This window comes from Miscanthus floridulus, chromosome 1 (assembly GCF_019320115.1).
Source record: "Miscanthus floridulus cultivar M001 chromosome 1, ASM1932011v1, whole genome shotgun sequence".
Classification (NCBI taxonomy): Eukaryota; Viridiplantae; Streptophyta; class Magnoliopsida; order Poales; family Poaceae; genus Miscanthus; species Miscanthus floridulus.
The window spans coordinates 118787028-118806124 of NC_089580.1; the positions used below are offsets into that span (position 1 = coordinate 118787028).

At 45.7% G+C, this 19097-nt stretch overlaps 3 protein-coding genes across 6 annotated transcripts; 2 read left to right on the plus strand and 1 right to left on the minus strand.

Moving 5' to 3' along the window:
* Positions 1–2681: 2681 nt before the first annotated feature.
* On the plus strand, positions 2682–8551 carry LOC136539442 (lysine-specific demethylase JMJ706-like). Of its 3 annotated transcripts, XR_010779673.1 has the most exons (12): positions 2682–3664; positions 4222–4600; positions 4713–4869; positions 4949–5168; positions 5261–5314; positions 5398–5477; positions 5560–5831; positions 6045–6449; positions 6529–6851; positions 6969–7187; positions 7279–7468; positions 7551–7689. XR_010779673.1 is itself a non-coding variant. In XM_066531404.1 (11 exons), exons 1-11 carry the CDS (start codon positions 3650–3652, stop codon positions 7968–7970), a joined length of 2544 nt encoding a protein of 847 aa, XP_066387501.1. In that variant the 5' UTR covers positions 2682–3649; the 3' UTR covers positions 7971–8551. The 3 variants fall into 3 exon arrangements, 2 of the variants coding, with proteins under 2 accessions (XP_066387501.1, XP_066387508.1); XM_066531404.1 differs by lacking the exon at positions 7279–7468 and having other exon boundaries at positions 7551–8551; XM_066531411.1 differs by lacking the exon at positions 7279–7468 and having other exon boundaries at positions 2682–2874; positions 7551–8551.
* Positions 8552–9288: 737 nt separating this feature from the next.
* Positions 9289–12093, plus strand: LOC136539469 (probable inactive shikimate kinase like 2, chloroplastic). Its single transcript, XM_066531432.1, has 8 exons — positions 9289–9596; positions 10258–10448; positions 10520–10714; positions 10885–10946; positions 11087–11153; positions 11240–11358; positions 11459–11635; positions 11794–12093. The coding sequence occupies exons 1-8, from the start codon at positions 9351–9353 to the stop codon at positions 11895–11897; spliced, it is 1161 nt and encodes a 386-aa protein (XP_066387529.1). The 5' UTR covers positions 9289–9350; the 3' UTR covers positions 11898–12093.
* Positions 12094–12183: 90 nt separating this feature from the next.
* On the minus strand, positions 12184–17148 carry LOC136539459 (inactive poly [ADP-ribose] polymerase RCD1-like). Of its 2 annotated transcripts, none has more exons than XM_066531419.1 (7): positions 16828–17145; positions 14294–15585; positions 13725–13966; positions 13542–13627; positions 13048–13230; positions 12856–12951; positions 12184–12590 (listed from the first exon to the last, which is right to left on the minus strand). In XM_066531419.1, exons 2-7 carry the CDS (start codon positions 15406–15408, stop codon positions 12462–12464), a joined length of 1851 nt encoding a protein of 616 aa, XP_066387516.1. In that variant the 5' UTR covers positions 15409–15585; positions 16828–17145; the 3' UTR covers positions 12184–12461. The 2 variants fall into 2 exon arrangements, with proteins under 2 accessions (XP_066387516.1, XP_066387522.1); XM_066531425.1 differs by lacking the exon at positions 12184–12590 and adding an exon at positions 12597–12781 and having other exon boundaries at positions 16828–17148.
* Positions 17149–19097: the final 1949 nt, after the last annotated feature.

The following is a 19097-nucleotide window of genomic DNA, read 5'->3' on the forward strand; positions in this document are numbered from 1 at the left end:
CAACTACACAAGCACAATGTATGTGAAAGTAATTTCAAGCTTGTGTAAGGGGGTTGCAAACCAACGGGAAGAACAAAGTTGACACGATGATTTTTCTCCCGAGGTTCACGTGTTTGCCAACACGCTAGTCCCCGTTGAGACAAGCTTCAAGGTTGCCGCCGGTCCTCTTGCTAGTGGTGACTCACAAGTCACACTCTCCCACGTGGAGTGCTTACCATAAGCTCTAGCACTTGACCCGACCGGACCACTTGTCGCCCTTCGCGTCTCGCTTTACTAGAGTTGCTCTTCGCGGCTCCCGTGGGGCGAGCACAAGTACCCCTCACAAGCTCTTCTCCGGAGCCCCGCACAAGCTTCTTGCGGGCTTCGACGGAGACCACCACCAAGCCGTCTAGGAGGTGGCAACCTCAAGAGTAACAAGCACCACCGGCTTGTAACTCGATCACCTAGTGCCACTCGATGCAATCTCACGACGCAATCGCACTAGAATCGCTCACTCACACAATCGAATGATCGCTATCAAATATGTGTGTGATGGAGGGCTCCCAAGCACTCACAAGCATGGACACTAAGTCCCTTGAGGTGCTCCACACTAGCCATGGCCGAGGGCCACTTCTATTTATAACTCCAAGGGCTAAACTAGCCGTTACCCCTTCACTGGACAACGGTCGGGCCGACCGGACGCTCCGGTCGTGTTGACCGGACGCTGGACCTCAGCGTCCGGTCGCCCGCAGACGACCACGTGTCCCGATTCCAACGGTCACTTGACCTGACCGGACGCAGCAGCTTCAACTGACCGGACGCTGGACCTTAGCATCCGATCGTTTCCAGTAAGCTCCCGAGCATGACCGGACGCGTCCGGTCGAACGCGATTGGACGCAGCACCAGCGTCCGGTCACTCTCCAGCTACTGCTACACTCCACGTCAGCGCGACCGGACGCAGGCAGTCAGCATCCGGTGTAATCAGATCCAGCGTCCGGTCACCGACGCCAGCATCTTCGCGACCAACTCGTTCTCACTTCTAACTTCTTCACCCTTGCTCCAAAGTGCTAACCACCAAGAGTTTGCATCCGGCGCAATAGAAAATAGACATTCCATTTTCCCGAAAGCGCCGAATCCCGCCGAGCAAGCTCGGCGGGAGGGAGAGAGGGACTCAAAACCCATCTCACCCCTGCAAACACCACCTCCTTTGTAAATGTGCCAACACCACCAAGTGTACACCATCATGTGTATGTGTGTTAGCATTTTCACAATCATTTCCCAAAGGATGTTAGCCACTCAACTTGCCACGCCACTCGATCCTAGCGACAATGCAAAGTTAGATCACTCGAGTGGCATTAGATGACCGATATGCAAACAAGTTTGCCCCTCTTGATAGTACGGCCATCTATCCTAAACCCGGTCATAAATTTCTCTACACACCTATGACCGGTGAAATGAAATGCCCTAGGTTATACCTTTGCCTTGCGCATTCCATTCTATCTCCTTCAATGTCGATGCAATATATGCACCAACACGATCAACAATGATATGATCCACTTCATATCATCACATAATCATATTGGTTCATCGATCTTGACTCTACTTGCTCTTCACCGTTGCCTCGTCCATGGGCCAGAGGCTCAGCTTCACCGCCAGGTCCAAAGGGGCCTCCGCTGCAACCGGAAGGATGTCTTGATCTCTCACCTTGATCCTGACCAAGGCGTCCATGGCAACAAAGGTGAGCTTGCACATTTCCAAGCCGGCGCAGGCGTTGCTTCAGGACACCTGGTATCTCGTAACACAATTAACCTGGGAGAGGGCACGGCGGCCGGGGAGTGGGCGGGCGGTGGCGGCGGTGCTCTGCTCAGGTGAGGGAGATGCGAGAGAGAGGGGGAGAGGAAGAGAGACAGATTTGGGGCCATACGTAAGGAAGGCTCGGCACCAGTCACCCTGGCGCCAAGCTCGGCGCCGTATATCTTGGCGCGACGGCAAGATCTACGCGCCGAGCTTGGCTCTAGGGTGACTGACGCCGAGCTTCCTGCCATATCACGTCACGTTGGCTTCGAGCCCCAGAGCTGGCGTCGAGACGTGTTAGCTCGGCGCCAACAACGATGGCGCCGAGCTAAGGGTCCAGATTTTGAAATCTTTTCTCTAGAAACATATTTATGATTTTTTTAAAAGAGCTAAAAAATAAAAAAATTGGCCCAGTTGCCCCTTTTGCGGTTCGGTTTGTTGGCTGGGTTGCGTTTTCCCCATAACGCCCTCGGTGTCCACGTTGTTCGTCTTCGGTCGCTGCTCCAACCAAACCTCCCTCTCCCTATGGTAGTGTTCGGCTGGTATGAACCTCTTCCTATGACAGTATTTGGCTGGTATGAATTTTTACTGTTTAGGTTAAAAATAGCTCCGATTAAAAAAAAAAGCCGAACGAACCGGCTCCTAGCTCTCAGCCGAACACTACCATATTAGTCCTGGTCCTAGCAACCACCGTCCGCGTCTCCCCCCGTTCCGTTCCGTTCCGCCCCGTATACTCCTCCCTCCCCTCCTCTCTCTCCTTCTATCTCCCTTCCCACTCCCCTCCCCCGCGGCCGGCGGCCGGCTGAGCCCTCGCCTGCCGGGCACCACCGCCGGTGGGGCCCACTGCCCTACGCTCCCATTGCTGGCCTGGCCCTCCCTCCCCACCGCCTCTGTCCGGCGTTGCGCGGGAAACCAACCAACCAACCCCCCAACGAGAGAGAGGAACAAGGCGGCGGCCGCCGCCGCCTCCTCGCGCCTCGGATCCCCGGCCTCCTCTCCCGCGCGCCGGGGGAGGGGGACCTCCGGAGGGGAATGTGGGTCCCGTGCCGCCGGGAATTTCTCTAGAGGCTTCTCCGACCCACCGCCCAGCGACGCGACATGGTGAGCCCTCTCTCCCTCCCGTAGATCTGCGCCAATTTCCTCCGCCGCCGGCCGGCTCCTCCACTCGCGCGCTTTTTCTTCTCGTCGCCGCGGCAATTAACCACCACCACCACTAGTAGTCTGGTTACTGTTTGATTCCTCGTCTCCTGTCTTCCTCTGTTTTCGCCTGTTTTTCCGCCAAAAACCAAATCAAATTAAATTCTCTTATATCTAGATTTCACTAGTTAATTAACGGCCCAACCAGTGGATTTCGCCCCCAGCTGCAACAATTCGGCGAGAAACGTTCCTGGGTAGACGTGAATTAGCGTCCGTGAATTGCTGCCCGTACGTGCGCGGTGCCGGCAGCAAGTCCTTTTCCTCCGGTGAATTCCTGCTCCGTCAATGCCGGAAAAATAGGGAGTCCTTTTTTTTTCCATGTTTCATCCATGGAAAACTCGTCAAATCCGGCCTAGGAATTAGGATCACATCAGATTTACACGACCCGGGTGAACCAGTCAACTCGAACCTTCCTAGTTTTTACCCTACCCCTCATTGGCCGCCACCACCTGTCGTAACATGGAATTTTCTTTGGCCTCTCCCCTCTCACATACGGCTATCGGTTTCCGTCTCGTTTTCGTTTTGGGTTGTGCGGGTAGTATATGAAGGTTGCAGATACTCCTGCCGAATCACCACTGGTACAAGTCACGTTACGGGGCGTTGCCCGATTCCTGCCGTGTGGACGTGTTTGTGCGCCACCTCCCACCGCCCTTTTTCCACAAATTTCTTCAACTCCACCATGGTCATCACGCATGTGCGTAATTGCCCACTTTGACCGCGTCTGCGGTCTGCTTGGAAGATTTGTCTTCTCTTCTTATCTTCTCTTTTTTTTCTTCTTTCGCGGAGGGCCTACACGCCGGTTTTTTTTATGTGTTCTCATTATGCTCAAATCGCTTGTTCAGTTGTTCTAGTTCTGACAAAAGTTAAGCTAATGACTTAATCATGTTTTATTTGTTACTACTATCATTATTAAGCATCTCGCACTGTTATGGATAATTGGTTGACTATACAAACTAGGGCGCATGGCTGCAAAAAATCATATTGCAAAACTGATTGTGACTATGGCCGTGGTAGGGAAACAACCCCTAGAATATGAATGTGCGGTGTTTGATTTCAGTACCTACAGCTTTCTTGACTTGGTTGCCGAGTTGCTCCTCCTTTGGTACCACATGAGACCAATTTGTGGTATCCAAACAATTGGTGCTGATTCAGTCTGCTGTCTCTGTTGGTCAATGTCTACTTGCAATACTGAACTGCAGTAAATGATAGTTTTGTTCTACTCCAAAATTGACGCGTTTACCTATGCCTCAGGTGGAGGGTAGGAGCTATCTCCCTGCAGAGGTCAGGAATGGCCTCGAGACCCTGAAGCGGAGGAGGCTCGAGAGAATGCGTTTGAGTGCTCAGAACGAAGCGGGCGACAATCCTGCGGTGGCTGCAAGAAGCGGTGGTGATGCCTTGTGGAGCCCCGCTAACTGCGGGGTCAGATTGCATTCCAACAACAGTACAGGTTTACCTGGAAATGTCCAGAACAAGGATCCTTTTGCAAAGCGCAAGGTGGAGAAGTTCGATATGTCCAACCTTGAGTGGATAGACAAGATACCAGAGTGCCCTGTGTATTGTCCCACCAAGGAGGAATTTGAGGATCCCATTGCTTATATACAGAAGATTTCACCTGAGGCTGCTAAATATGGTACAGTTTCTTTTAGCATAATACGTTTTATGATAATAATGTCTCCCACTCATTGATTCAATGGACTTGCTGGACATTTTGAATAACTATGACTGTGTTACTTCTGTTTCAGGTATTTGTAAAATCGTCTCTCCTGTAAGTGCGTCTGTTCCTGCCGGTGTTGTGCTGACGAAGGAACAGCCCAGTTTTAAGTTCATGACTAGAGTTCAGCCCCTTCGTCTTGCTGAATGGGCTGAGGATGATACGGTCACTTTCTTCATGAGTGGAAGGTATGCCCACTGTTTGTCTATTTTCATTATTGCTTTAGCTCATGTTCCAAACTTCATGATGATTGGCATGACTCTGCAGAAAGTACACCTTCCGGGACTATGAGAAAATGGCGAACAAAGTGTTCTCCAAGAAATATTCCAGCTCTAGTTGTCTCCCAGCTAGGTATGTGGAGGAGGAGTTCTGGCGTGAAATTGCTTTTGGCAAAATGGATTTCGTAGAATATGCTTGTGATGTTGATGGGAGTGCCTTCTCTTCTTCTCCTCATGATCAACTTGGGAAAAGCAACTGGAACCTCAAGGTGAACTTTCTTTCTTTGATCTTCCATGCATGTGTGGTTGTGTGTTGTATTTGCTACATGGTCCTTATTGATGTTCTTTTGCATGCCTGTAGAATTTTTCACGGCTCCCCAGTTCTATTTTAAGACTTCTTCAGACACCAATTCCAGTAAGTAATATAATTCTATTAGTTCTGTACATTCTTTACCACATCACATGTCATGATTGTTAACAATTCTGGTCTGAAAACAGGGAGTGACAGATCCAATGCTTTATATTGGGATGCTCTTCAGCATGTTTGCGTGGCACGTGGAAGACCATTATTTGTACAGGTAAAAATCTTTGAGTCTTGTGAGATTGATTAGCTACTTGTCTTTTAAAGGCCGCAGATGCTGATTTTGATCATTTGACCAGCATCAATTACCATCACTGTGGGGCATTTAAGACATGGTATGGGATACCAGGCGATGCGGCTCCTGGGTTTGAAAGGGTTGCTAGCCAGTACGTATATAACAAGGATATTGGTGATGGAGAGGATGCAGCATTTGATGTCCTACTGGGGAAGACAACAATGTTCCCTCCAAATGTCTTGCTAGATCACAATGTTCCTGTCTATAAAGCTGTACAAAGACCTGGAGAGTTTGTTATTACTTTTCCACGTTCTTACCACGCAGGCTTCAGTCATGGTATGCCTTGTGTTTTTCTTTCAGTTTTTGGTTTACTGCATTATGTATCTATATATACAACAACAACAACAAAGCCTTCAATTGTGGAGAAGCTGTTAATTTTGCTATTGGCGATTGGTTTCCTCTTGGTTCTCTTGCTAGCAGTTAGAAAATTGTTTCAATACTGGGAATTATGTATCTATATATATCCTAAGAAATTTGTGAATTACCCAGGCTTCAATTGTGGAGAAGCTGTTAATTTTGCTATTGGCGATTGGTTTCCTCTTGGTACTCTTGCTAGCAAGCGCTACGCACTTCTGAACAGAACTCCATTGCTTGCACATGAGGAGCTACTTTGTCGTTCTGCTGTGCTTCTCTCCCAAAAGCTGTTGAACTGTGATCCAAGATCCCTGGACAAGTTGGAACATCCAAATTCCCAGTATTATTGTGTGAAATCCTGCTTTGTGCGTTTGATACGATTCCAGCGACGTGCACGTGGCCTACTTGCTAAAATGGGTTCTCAAATATGCTATAAGCCAAAGACATTTCCAAATCTGTCCTGTAGTATGTGCCGGCGTGATTGCTATATCACACACGTGTTGTGTGGATGTAACATTGATCCTGTCTGCCTACATCATGGTAATTGTGCTAATGTTGCTGTTCCTGTAGCTTTATTTAATTTTATTGGCTAATTGTTTCTTTTAATTCGGGGGTACAGAACAAGAAGTGCGGAGCTGCCCTTGCAAGTCCAATCGTGTTGTCTATGTTAGAGAGGACATACTGGAGCTAGAGGCTCTATCAAGAAAATTTGAGCAGGATGTCTGCTTGTCTAAGGAAAGAAGTTGCATTGGCTCATGTAAGGAGGCTGAGATCTCTGATACTAATGTTGAACGAGTCCCAAATCTTGGGATTACTCTGGATTTTGGTAATAGTAAAGCTGGTAGCTCAGGCTTTATGGCTGTTGATGGGGGAAACAGTTCTGCTGCAGTATCAATTTTGACATCTGCGCATCATAAGGCACCCAAGCATTCAGAAGCAAGGGTGGGTTTACTAACCCTGTATTGAAACATTTTTCTAACTGCTATCCTCAGCTAAATAAATCTTGCTTCTTAGGTCCATGCAACACAAACTAACCAGATTTATTCCACTGCCAAGCAGGCAATAAATACATCAATGACCAAAGGAACTTACACTGTGGATGAGAGTTCATCCAGCATGGATGATGCTTGTAATGAACACAGTTCATGTAATGCTTCGGCCATGGAATGCAGTGATAATTCCGATTCTGAATCTGAAATTTTCCGAGTCAAGCGCAGGTCCACCTCGTTTGACAAACCTACTTCTGAAACAAAGACGTCAACCTTGTCTGAACAGCAGGTATGTTATGTTTTGATCATGTATTGGCAGAGAGGAAACCAAATTATTTCAATTTATTTCAGTGGCCACTTTTTTTGACTTTACCATGTAGAGTTGCAGTATTTCAAGGTAGTTTATAGGTTAATTGGGAGAAGTATGTGCAATATAAGCATGATGGTGAAGTTGATGTGTCTTACAGTCACAAATGTTTTCAGACATGTCCAGTTTTTAGATAGTACATATAGTCTCTCTGCCACATCTTATATCCTTTAGTTGGGTTTCCAGCTCTAGTTATTCAACACGTAAGTTCTTTAAATCACAAAGTGAGTAACCCAAGATAAGTTTGGAACTTACTTTTCATAATATAAGACTTGCTGTCATCAGGTTCTGAGGCGGCTGAAGAAGGTACATCCTGAAGTACAGCAGGTCAGTAAGCATCCAGAAGAATATGATAATGGTTCAGTTCACTCTGCCCGTATGAGCCAGAAGAGCTCAAATCCTGCCTCTTCTGATGATGAAAGAGAGGACAAGCTTCCCATTTCTTGGAGGATAAAGCGGCGGCAGTTGGAAACCCAGCACAATGTTACAAGCCCTGGTGCGGGACCAGAGTATCCGGCTTCCAGTGTTGGTTCTCGAGAAGAGTCTGCGGAAAGAACCAGAGATGCTGCAGCAGAGTTCCGTCCAAAACGAGTGAAAATCCGGCTACCTTCTAGTGCCAGCAGGCAGATTGAGCAGCAGGGCAGTTCGGGGCAGAGATTTGCGAGGGAGGACAAGTTGTCGCTTGGTTTTCCACGTACATTTTAGGGAATCACAGGTGCTAACCTCTACTGAGCAGATGAATTCTTTGTTTTGGTGCATTATTAACTACAAAACGAGGTGACTGGAAGAGAGGAGGGGAGGGATCAGGTGGTGATTGTGGCAAAGCTGATTTGATTAGCACAGGGGCAGCAGACTGACTTTAGAATTGGCAGCAAAGGAAGTGGCTGGCTAATCGATTCTTTTGTGCAGCAGGGCCTCCAATTTGAGGCCTCTGGGGGCACGCTTAGAAGACACACACGTGATAATATTCTTGTTGCTGGAGGTTCCGTGTCACTGCCGGTGGCACTTTGATGCCTGGCCATCAGTGACAGAAAATTAAAGAGAACCTCGCTACTTTGATTTCTCTGCAAGTGTTTAGAGCATGTAGCTAGCTCAGCTGTATATCGATCTCACTTTTGCCTACGGCCTTTCCTTTTTTTTTTCTTTTGTAATTTCCTGTAAACAGGCTTAGCTGCTACACTATGGCTAACTCTATTCTTTTGTTGGTTTAGCCTGGCGCTGGTTAACGTTTAATTCAATCGCGATTCATTTCCTTTTCGGATGGTTGGTAAATGGTATATGTTATGGTGGTGTTGCTCTCAACTGTGGGTGGAATGTTCTGTTGGCATGATACTGATTTCTGTCGATTGGAACAACTCGGACTTTACAAAAGAGTGGAATGAAACTATTAATGACAAGTCGGATTTTAGAAAAGAGTGGAAAGAAACTATTAATGGCCTGTTTGAATATAAGAGCTAATTGCCCTAAATAGGAGGAACTTTCTAGTGCATCCAAACAGGAGAGTCTTAGTGGGCTAAATTTTCTATTCTTTCCGGTGCCACGTCAGGCTGGCGAAGTCGCTAGCGCCACTGCCGACGCCCTGAGTGAATGAGTGATGAGGCACAGGACTGGGACATCGAGGTTTATCCGCCAGTTATAGACCTGTTCGGCTGTTATTAAAACTAGCTGATAAGCCAACCAAAGCTTAGATTATACTGAGCAGCTGATAAGCCGGCTAATAAAGCAAAACTCACTCGAGTGGACCGGCACGTGTCATCTTCATTCTCTGTTACCTTCTATGACGTTGTCGCCTCTACTGTGCTTGTCGCCCACTAGTGACCACTTTCCATCCTCCGCCGTTGTGGTCGGTGGACGGTGGCGCACTGGCGCCGCTCTCACCGTTCCGACCCGCCTGCCAAACCAAGTGACAACAGCCATCGACAGCGATGAGATTGGGTTTGGACTCGAGGATGTCGCGACAGGAAGACAACTAAGCTTTGGGCCTAAATACAAGGCCCAACCCAACACACGCACGCACTTTGGCAGGCAGCAGAGGCAGACGCTGGAGCTCTTCACTTCTTCAGGGTTCCACTTCCCTGTCCAATAATGAGGATAGGGCCAGCGGCAGCAGCAAACATGGCTGCTTGCTCCTCCGTTCCCTGCTCCTTCCCCACCAAGCCAGACCCTCACCGCCGGGGCCGCAACACCCTCCCAAGCTCTCATCTCCCTCGGCTCCCTGGTACCCAGTTTCGTCGGTTTCGATCACTCTCGGCCGCCGCCGCGCCGTCGGCGAGTCGCCTCCGCCCACGAGCCTCCGTGTCCGCGTCGGCCGCCCCGTCCAAGGACTACGAGGCAAGTACTAGTAGTTTCTTATCGGGGATTGCTTAGCTACCTGGTGCTCATGCCCGTAAGTACTCTGCCTGCAATCTGACGCACCAGATTATGTCACCTCGCTTACTCTCCGTTGCTCATTTAATTCGTCGTGTACCAACACTAGTGTCTGCAAAAGCTTGAGCACCGCTTTCTTCCCATTACCGTTGTTTACTGGAGTAGTTGACTCTGCATAATATTATGTGCTGTCAACGAGTGTTACAACTAATCCAGCTCTTGATAGAATGGTAATGTAGTAATTCCTACGGGTTTAGCTGTCCACGACCGAAACAAAATTACGCATACTGATTGGGCAATCGTGATTACTAGAAGCGATCAAAAGACAACGGGGAATGCTAGTGCAATCATTATCGTTAGCAGCATGGAAGTTAACCATGCTCTCCTATGGTTGATTACTCCGTGTTTCTGAAACAGGTTCAGAGCAAACTCCCATCCCATACTGCTTTACTGTTCCTCTCCATGCGCATATCAGTAAGTTTAAACCACAGGGAAAACAAGTGCCGAATACAATCAAATCAGATAGAAGAATAATGATAATCATATTTGTTGTTTAATTTGCTATGAATAACTTACTACTGTTAATTCATGACAAAAAAAAAATCACCTTGTATTGTCTGTATAGTTCACTGATGGAAACGGAGAGGTTGAGCTGAGACTGGACATCCAAAAGCTTGGGATAGAGAGTTCGAGAGATGTTTTTGTTGACGTCAATGATACATCTCTACTGATCAGAGCCAAGTCTGACGGGACACTGAGGACTTTGATGAATGTCCAAACACTGTTTGATAGGATTAAGTCTTCCGAGACCATATGGTATGCATCGATCATCTAGTATCGCACTCTTACTTGCGAGGACGTATTTATTTGCTCACTCTACGTCACAGGTTCATCGATGAGGACCAATTGGTGGTGAATCTGAAGAAAGTAGAGCAAGAGTTGAAATGGCCTGATATAGATGAATCCTGGGAATCCCTTACATCTGGGATCACCCAGTTATTGACAGGGATCAGTGTCCACATTGTTGGTGATTCCACAGACATTAATGAGGCAGTTGCTAAAGAGATAGCTGAGGGCATTGGGTGAGTGCTTCTTATTCCTTTCTTTCATTCGATTGCTTTCCAGTTAGATACCATGCTGTGCAGATTGCATTCTAGGCTGAATATTTTCAGAACATGCAAAGTATGAATTGGCAAACTTTATGTCGGATAATCTACTCATGAATCTGTCTCCATAATTCATGGCGTTGCAGGTACCTTCCGGTTTGCACAAGTGAGCTGTTAGAGAGCGCCACTCAAAAATCGATTGATACATGTATGATTTTCTGCCTAATGGCATTTTATTGATAACATGATGTGATATCTGGGCTATCATATTTGACTAAAATCCAGCGTCGATCTAGTCATATACGGTCAACATTATTGTCACTGAATAACACGACGCTGCACTTGTAGGGGTGGCTTCCGAAGGAGCGGACACGGTAGCTGAAGCAGAATCAGTTGTCTTGGAAAGCCTTAGCAGGTTGGTTTTTTTTTTCACCCGAGCCTGCTTACTGTAGCCATAGCCCATAGCTGCTGATTCTGATACAAGATATGTATCCGTTGCAGCCATGTCCGCACTGTAGTTGCAACTCTGGGGGGCAAGCAAGGAGCAGCCAGCAGATTCGACCGATGGCAGTACCTTCATTCTGGGTTCACGGTTTGGCTATCGGTGTCCAACGCAAGTGGTAAGAGACTCTCAAACCATTTCCCCACATTGGTCTGGAGATTTCACCGCATTACCTTACCTTGAGAGGCTGTTCGTGTGTGGTGTTATCCAACAAACAGACGAAGCTGCTGCGAGAGAAGAAGCCCGAAAAAGCGTGAGCAGTGGAAGCGTTTCTTACGCGAAGGCGGACGTGGTGGTGAAGCTTGGCGGGTGGGACCCGGAGTACACGCGAGCTGTTGCGCAGGGCTGCCTCGTCGCCCTCAAGCAGCTAACCTTAGCAGACAAGAAGCTGGCAGGTATGTATGCATTCACCAGATGATCGCTGGGCTGCGAAAGATCAGCAGTTACCTTCCACGAGCATGAGCTTGCTAATAACATCAAGATGCAGGCCCACATTGTGCAGTACTGATGCCATGCTTGTTTGTGTTGTGTTATTTGATGGGGGAACGAACAGGGAAGAAGAGCCTCTACATCAGGCTAGGTTGCAGAGGCGATTGGCCCAACATCGAGCCTCCAGGCTGGGACCCTGAATCCGACGCCCCACCAACCAACATCTGAACCATCCTCTGCCTCCGCGCAGTTGTATTCCAAGAGCAGCTCCAGTGTACTCCTCGAATCGAACCGAGGGAAAGGAACGTTCGATTTAATCGAACCGTGCACAATGATAACAAGAATTCTCTGCATCACCGTTTTAGTTAGCCCGGACTCTGTTCTTGGGTGTAATTTAATAAATATAAGAGAGGGACTTGTAATCTGTTGGCTGATGCATAAAATGAACTCGACGGACTAACTCTTAGCGGCTACCACGGGTGCAGAATACACAAACGACAGGCAGCGAGAGACAAACTCAAAAACATAGTATATCATATTATTCTATATATAAATAAGCCCAACATTAATTAACAATGCTCAACTCTGCTATCTTAGAAAGGCAAACTGGAAGAGGTAAAAGGAGCCCTTTTCACTGACGAACCATTCCAATGGTTCAAAAAGCTCGTCGGCTGCATGCATAGTTTAATTTGAAATGAAAAAACACCAGATACAATTTCCTCGCCAACATAGACTCCTACGACACAGAAACAACAAACAGCAGCCGCCATACAAAGACTGACGCAAAAGGCTTCATAGTTGATGCTTCCCACAGGGCTTTATGTCAACAAGTCGTCTGGTTCCTCCCTTCTGCATTCCTCTCCTCGCCACCATCTTCGCTGCTGATGCGTCCAGTGCCTCAGGCCTCTCCACTGGAGGTAACTGCAGCCAAAAAGACACAAAAACAAAAGGATTTCCTCAGAAAACAGTTGAAAAAAACAGGTTATCAAACCACTGCTGTTCTGATGCTCTTGAAAAGTAGCTTGTTCACAGCAAAAGACAGCCTTCAGAAGTTTGGTGCGTGGCGGACTGGCGGTCCATCCCGGAACCCCACCAGCTGACACACCTTACGGCTAAAAGGATTTCAGGCTTTCAGAAAGAATCCAAGAGAACTGTATCAGCAAGGTACAAGTAGAACAATTCACACCTTATCTTGGAGACGCATTATCGTCGATATTAGCACTCTATCACCAACTACATGCCTCAGCTTCTTTACAAGTTCACCTCGGCTTATTTTCTTGATCTGGCAAATAAACAATCATACAAATACAAGTGATTTTGGATACAACAGAAGGGAAGGTGACTTCAGTCAAAGGAGAGAGAAAAAAATGTATCAGACCTTAAACTCTTCATAGCAACTAATAACCATGTCCATATTCTCAGGAGACACTTTAGTAGAGATCGCTGCAAACAACATGGAGAAAGGCATCCAAGGTGAGCTTGGAGCCTTTTCCATCGAATCTCCTAGCATGGGGGCTGCACATCCACCTCCCAATGCTGGAGGTGCCTCCAGGTTCATCTCCTGTTTTATGTATATAAAAGGAAGTTGTTAAGTGGTGCTTTAACCAACTCCAACATGACTAAAATAGCATGGTTTCACAGGGAAACTTATCATATTTGGAGGTTTCTATCATAGATAACGAATATAATCAGCTCCAAGTTATAATCTCAATAACGCAATCACAAGTCAATTATTGAGTCAAATCACAAAATCTGAATTACTGCACTCTTGCTGCTCCAACAGTGGAACTCGTCTGTATATCAAGTTAGCAACAGGAGTTGACTCTAGTGTTACAGTACTATCTTGTTAATACTCCATGTAAAGCATCTTACCTCTGAAATACAGTCGGGTGAACTAGAATTCAACACCAGTGACAGATCAGATGAATTCTGACAGTCTTCTTGCGTAACGAAGGAATCTGACACAGAAAATGCTTACCAGTAAGGCAATTTGGGTTGCCACAGATCAAGAAACAAATAGACTAAACTGAAGACACGGTAGCTGCGATTAGTTACCTTTGGTTTTAGAAGGCAATTTGACGATGACTACAAACTCAGAATAGATGTGCCTATTCATATTCATATCCCACACAATGTAATGTTGTGGGTTTTTAAGGTCATCTACTCCACTATCAAAATAGTCACTACTAGGTCGGTGCTGATTAGATCCAGGGTGAACTATTTCTACGTTCCCCATTATAACACGGCACAACATCATATGGACAATGCCATTTTCATCAACATCAGAGTATTTCACACTGCAGAAAGTAATACAAATATTGAATTTGGCAATGGTTAGGGAAAGGAAAATGAACTTGGTGAGGAACAAGAATAATAAAATGAAACAATAATTAGTTGCTGTCATCGATCTAAAAGCGTCTGAATAGCATGTCAGTAAAGAGAAAGTAATGAACTCAGGAGTGTGCAAACATCTGAGACATAGATGAAAACATAACGGAACTTGGAAAATGTGAACAGCTAAGAAACATAGATGAGATACGAGAGTTAGGTGCCAGCAACGATTTGGAAAGGGGGAAGGGGAAATCCTGACATAAATGGAACAATTGATATATCAAGAACATTACCAGGCATCAGAACGATTTGCTGGTGTAAGGAGCGTGCCCTCTCCATAGGCTGCACACTTAATGGGCGGCTTATGAACTTGTAAAACACCATTCAGCATCATTTCATGCACAGTGCTTTTGGAGCAAGGAAGCCATGCATAACGGACATTTGCGTTTCCACGATGACATCCAGTAACCTGTACTTGCTTTTGGTGAATATGGTAACGGACTTGTTTGTGGTCATCCAATAATGGAGTCCTGAAGATTCCAATAATGTCCTTGGATTCAATAACTGAACCCATCCCCTGCAGCAACAGCTTCTCCACGGCTTCAATAGTGCGCTGAGCACGTGATACCTCACCCGGATTAGCTTGGTGTGGTAGTAGGTTACAGACTGTAGGCAACAAAGTGCATGGCTCATTTTCTCCAATAGCTTCTCCCATATCACAGTAATTTTTTATGATGGAATTCTTTTCAGCCCTAGCTCTCTTAGGGCTGGAAACATCTTCAGTACTTGAATCAAAGTTTGAGCTTTCTGCAGAACTTTCTGATGTTCCAAGCTGGTTATTCATTTCTCGTGTCCCATTTGGCTCAACACTAATGTACTCAGGATTTCCGTTGCCAAAATCTTTCTTGATAAATAATTTCTGATCTTGCATAAATGATTCCGGGAAGTAGCGCTTTCCATTTTCATCGATCCAAGCAATAGGCCTCTGAAGACCTGTCTTTGTGTCTATGAATGTCATATGGGCAAAATCCAGCAAAAATAGATGGTTCTGATATCCTGTTTCTGTGACCGACTTTTTTGCCCTGAAGTCGGCTTGGGCCAATTTGACAATCTTTTCTGGAATGTCTTTCCAGACAGCACCTTTGCGAAGCAAAATACGCTTAGGTGGTGCACTACTCATGAAGTTCTTATAGCTCTGCAAAACCTGCTTGTTGAAGTGGCACACGATCTTTGCCTTGCGGTCTTGATCAACATGAAACCTAACAGCAGAATCATTGACAGGGTGCTGATGCAATTCAGAAGTGCGGAAGACGTCAGCATTATATGCAGCGGGGCTCTCCCGCTTTCTCTTGAGACTATTTATGTTCCTTCCACATTTACCCAATGCCTTTCCGTTCATCGTAGCCATTATTGCTAGCAGAAATGAACACGAACCAGAGACTAATTCTTCCAACCAAGCTAAACCCGAACAAGTCTACTATTTACACTAATCTAGTAGAGAAGCTTCTGAAGACGCTCAACCTCATAACGGATGGGCATAAAACCAAAAAGAGTCGGATAAGAAACGAGAAACGACAGAATGATCCTGCAAAGGGAAAATCGACAGAAATCAGTAAGATATATTGTTGCTGCATTTTAAATATATACAACAGAACAATATTGGATTACAGCAGGACACTCAGAAAAGGATTAACTATGGTATCGATTTTGCCGTGAGAACCTAGAGAAACCAATCTTAATGCTGTCACCAGCTGTCATATTAAGCATGGCCAAACAGATTATAAAAGTGCACATTTCTTTTGTCGTGGCGCAATAATGTCTTTCCATGCAAAATAAGTCAACCAATTGCCAACGATGCCTAGGTTGTGCTGCAAGCATATAGACAGGCAGAGAAGCTTTTACTTCATATTTGGTATTATTAGTCATGACGGTCTGCGGCTGGAGAGGGAACATGATACTTGTACTAACATACAGATAACATGGTTATGAAATAATCTATTGAGTGATGAATTGAAACACCAAATATTCTCTTCCATGCACAAATTAGTAGTTAATCATGAATTTAACTGAACATGGAGCAAGAAAACTTGTACTATCTTTAGACCATATCCCTCGCATATCACATGGCAGTGCAGTAAACGACTCAAGTAAACATCAGAATAAGGTGCATAGGGTAAAATTCAGCGGAATTCTGACAAAATCCACTCACTTTCCCCATGGAAAGTGTTCCACACGTATCACACGAAAGGATTTCAGATACTTTAACAAGTAATCATAATAAAACAGAACTGCAGTCGGAGGAATAAAAAATTGAAATTTTGAAAAGTCAACGATACATATAAGCCCTTGTTTAGTTCCAAAATATTTTTCCAAAAAGTACTACGGTACCCATTACATCGAATCTTGCGCTCACATCGACTTGTGATACGTGTATGGAGTATTAAATGTAGACGAAAAAAAACTAATTGCACAGTTTAATTGGAAATTACGAGCCAACGTTTTGAGCCTAATTAGTCCATGAGCCTAATTAGTCCATGATTGAACACTAATTATCAAATAAAAACGAAAGTGCTACGGTAGCCCAAATTCCAAAATCCAGCCAACTAAACACGCGCTAAGAATCAACTTGGTGATCTCAAATCTGCTTTAGCCCCAACAATTCACATCTTCTTCATAGCACATATAATTGACATCCAACATATCCAACATGAGAGGACTACAGAAACGAAAAAAAAGTTTCCAGATCGAAAATACACATAAGGTGGATCCTCTTCGCCGAGGAATCAGACAGTCAGAAAAAGCACATCCGCCGATCGACGATGCTTACCTAGGGTTAGTAGTGGGAGCGTTAGCAGGGGCGACGGCGGACGAAGAAGAATTTAATTGCTTCATCTCTTTGTATCCGATCCCTTTTGCTCCCCCTAGGAGTCCCCTACCGACCCCACTTTATCCCCGGGCAATGGCCGGAGGTGGGGGTTCTCGCCGGAGCTTCTTCTTCTGCTTCTGCTGCTTCCCTCGCCGGTGATATTGGATTGGTTAGAGGTGGGAGCAGCACAGATCGACCGACGACGGCGGCGGCGCAGGGCGAAGGTGGGAGGAAGACAGGAAGTATGCGGCGGTAGAAGAATTATTGGACACGGAGCGGAAGAGATGAGGACGAGGTCCACGCACGCGCCACGGCTTTGGCGTGACCCCACTTGGGTTATTATTATTCCGGTCTATCCCCACCCACCGCCCTACGTCCTCAATCGCTCACCGACGCATGGGCCCGGACCCACCTGGGCGCGGGTACGCGTTGCGCTAAACTTGGATGTCAAGCTGCCCTCCCCTTTCCTTGTGCCGTAACCAAAATGCCAGACGCCGTGATGCCGACGTGCCTGCATCGGACGGTTCGCACATCCGGTCAACGGTCTCTGTCCCGACACCAGCCGCATCACGACCGCCCAGACATTGCAGATTTTTATTTTTGTTGAATTATTATAAATTCTACTAGTTTGCGTGCGTTACTCGGGAAAGGCGACGTGATGATGCCGGATTCTGATTTTTTTTTTCTAACGTTCAGATTTGCCTTGGCAGCCTATCGGTGGTTTCAGTTTTTTTTTAATAAAGTCTATATAATTCATGGTACAATACAATTTGCTGGCTGGTGTGCCCGTATGTATAATTTTGGTGAATTGCACTTGCACGTCGTGTTTCACGAATCTATGGAGAAACCTGGCTCACGCCACCGGGGATTTGTTGGCTGATCTAAACAATCGTCCTCGTTTTTGCTTATAAGGCTAATTTTTTTTAACTAATAAATATTATTTTTTTCTCACAACAAATTAGTTAATAGTACTTTTAGTCATGACTTATTAGCCAAGCGAATATAACAAATATATATACTTGCCTTTTTCTACACGTGGTTTCCTACTCCATGGCTAGGCACTACACCGCACTATGAGAAAACCAAACATCATTTCCATCAGCATCGTGTTGCAATTTCATTCTAAAGCGCCGCCTAGTAAACTTTCGTAAGTGCTAGCTTATCTTCTACTAGCTACAAATACTTGCGCGGAGAATGACCTTCTGAACAGACCTCTGAGTCAGTACGGCTGACTACGGGAGCTGAGCGGCCTGTTCGTTTCGGCTCAAACGATCGTGGATTATTTACTGCTGGCTGATTTGGTTGGTTTGGTGTGAGAGAAAAATACTGTTCTAGCTTATAATCCATAATCGTATATGATCGTATAAGTCCAGCCGAACATGCTGGAGATCTTTATGCAGCCAGGTATTGGGTACTGCTTTACCTAACTATCGTTGATATGGGGGATTGCTTGAAGTCTTCAAGTCTTGTCGAAAAACAATGGAGATACGAAGATAGAACGTTCGGATTAATTCCAAAAGTGAGACAAGTGTCATGTCTACCCAATACTAGTAGCGATACTATAGTTATACATCTTCAAACAAGACATACAAACTAAAATAGGCGTTGTCACCTAATATTAAGACTAGCCTCGGTGATATCTCATATCCTACTTTTCAAGATTCCTTCGTGATCTAATATTAAGACTAGCTTCATGACACGCTGAAAAGTCCTAATAGTTAGCGGGGATGAACAGTCTAATAAAAACTTCTATAAACCACTCGAGCAAGTGTTAGTAATTAATTCGAAGCTTTTTGCACTAACTTCAGTCAAGGGTTACAAGCCTCCTATCCAATCAATTTTAGTTGACTAGGTAACGTGCTCGTACGTTGTTATGGGATAACTAACAATTTATACTAAAAACACACGGTCGCACGATAAGATAACAATACTGTTAAATTAAATACCAACGTTAAAGTGATATTTAATCCAAAAAGCAAAGTTTATGAATTTAACACAATCACAGAGTGCGCGGCGTCGTAGGCTCACAAACTCTAGAGCTTCTAGAGATTGGGTCGAATCCAACCTAGAGCCTCGGAATCTTGCATCTTTTTTGGACGGGCTTCACTTCGGATGTGCCGGTAGCAATATCAACGATCTCCGGTCGATGGACCAAGGCGATGGATCCTCATACAATGGCTCAGACATGTAGATTTTGTTCTTCTTGTACTTAGATACACTTGTTCCACTGA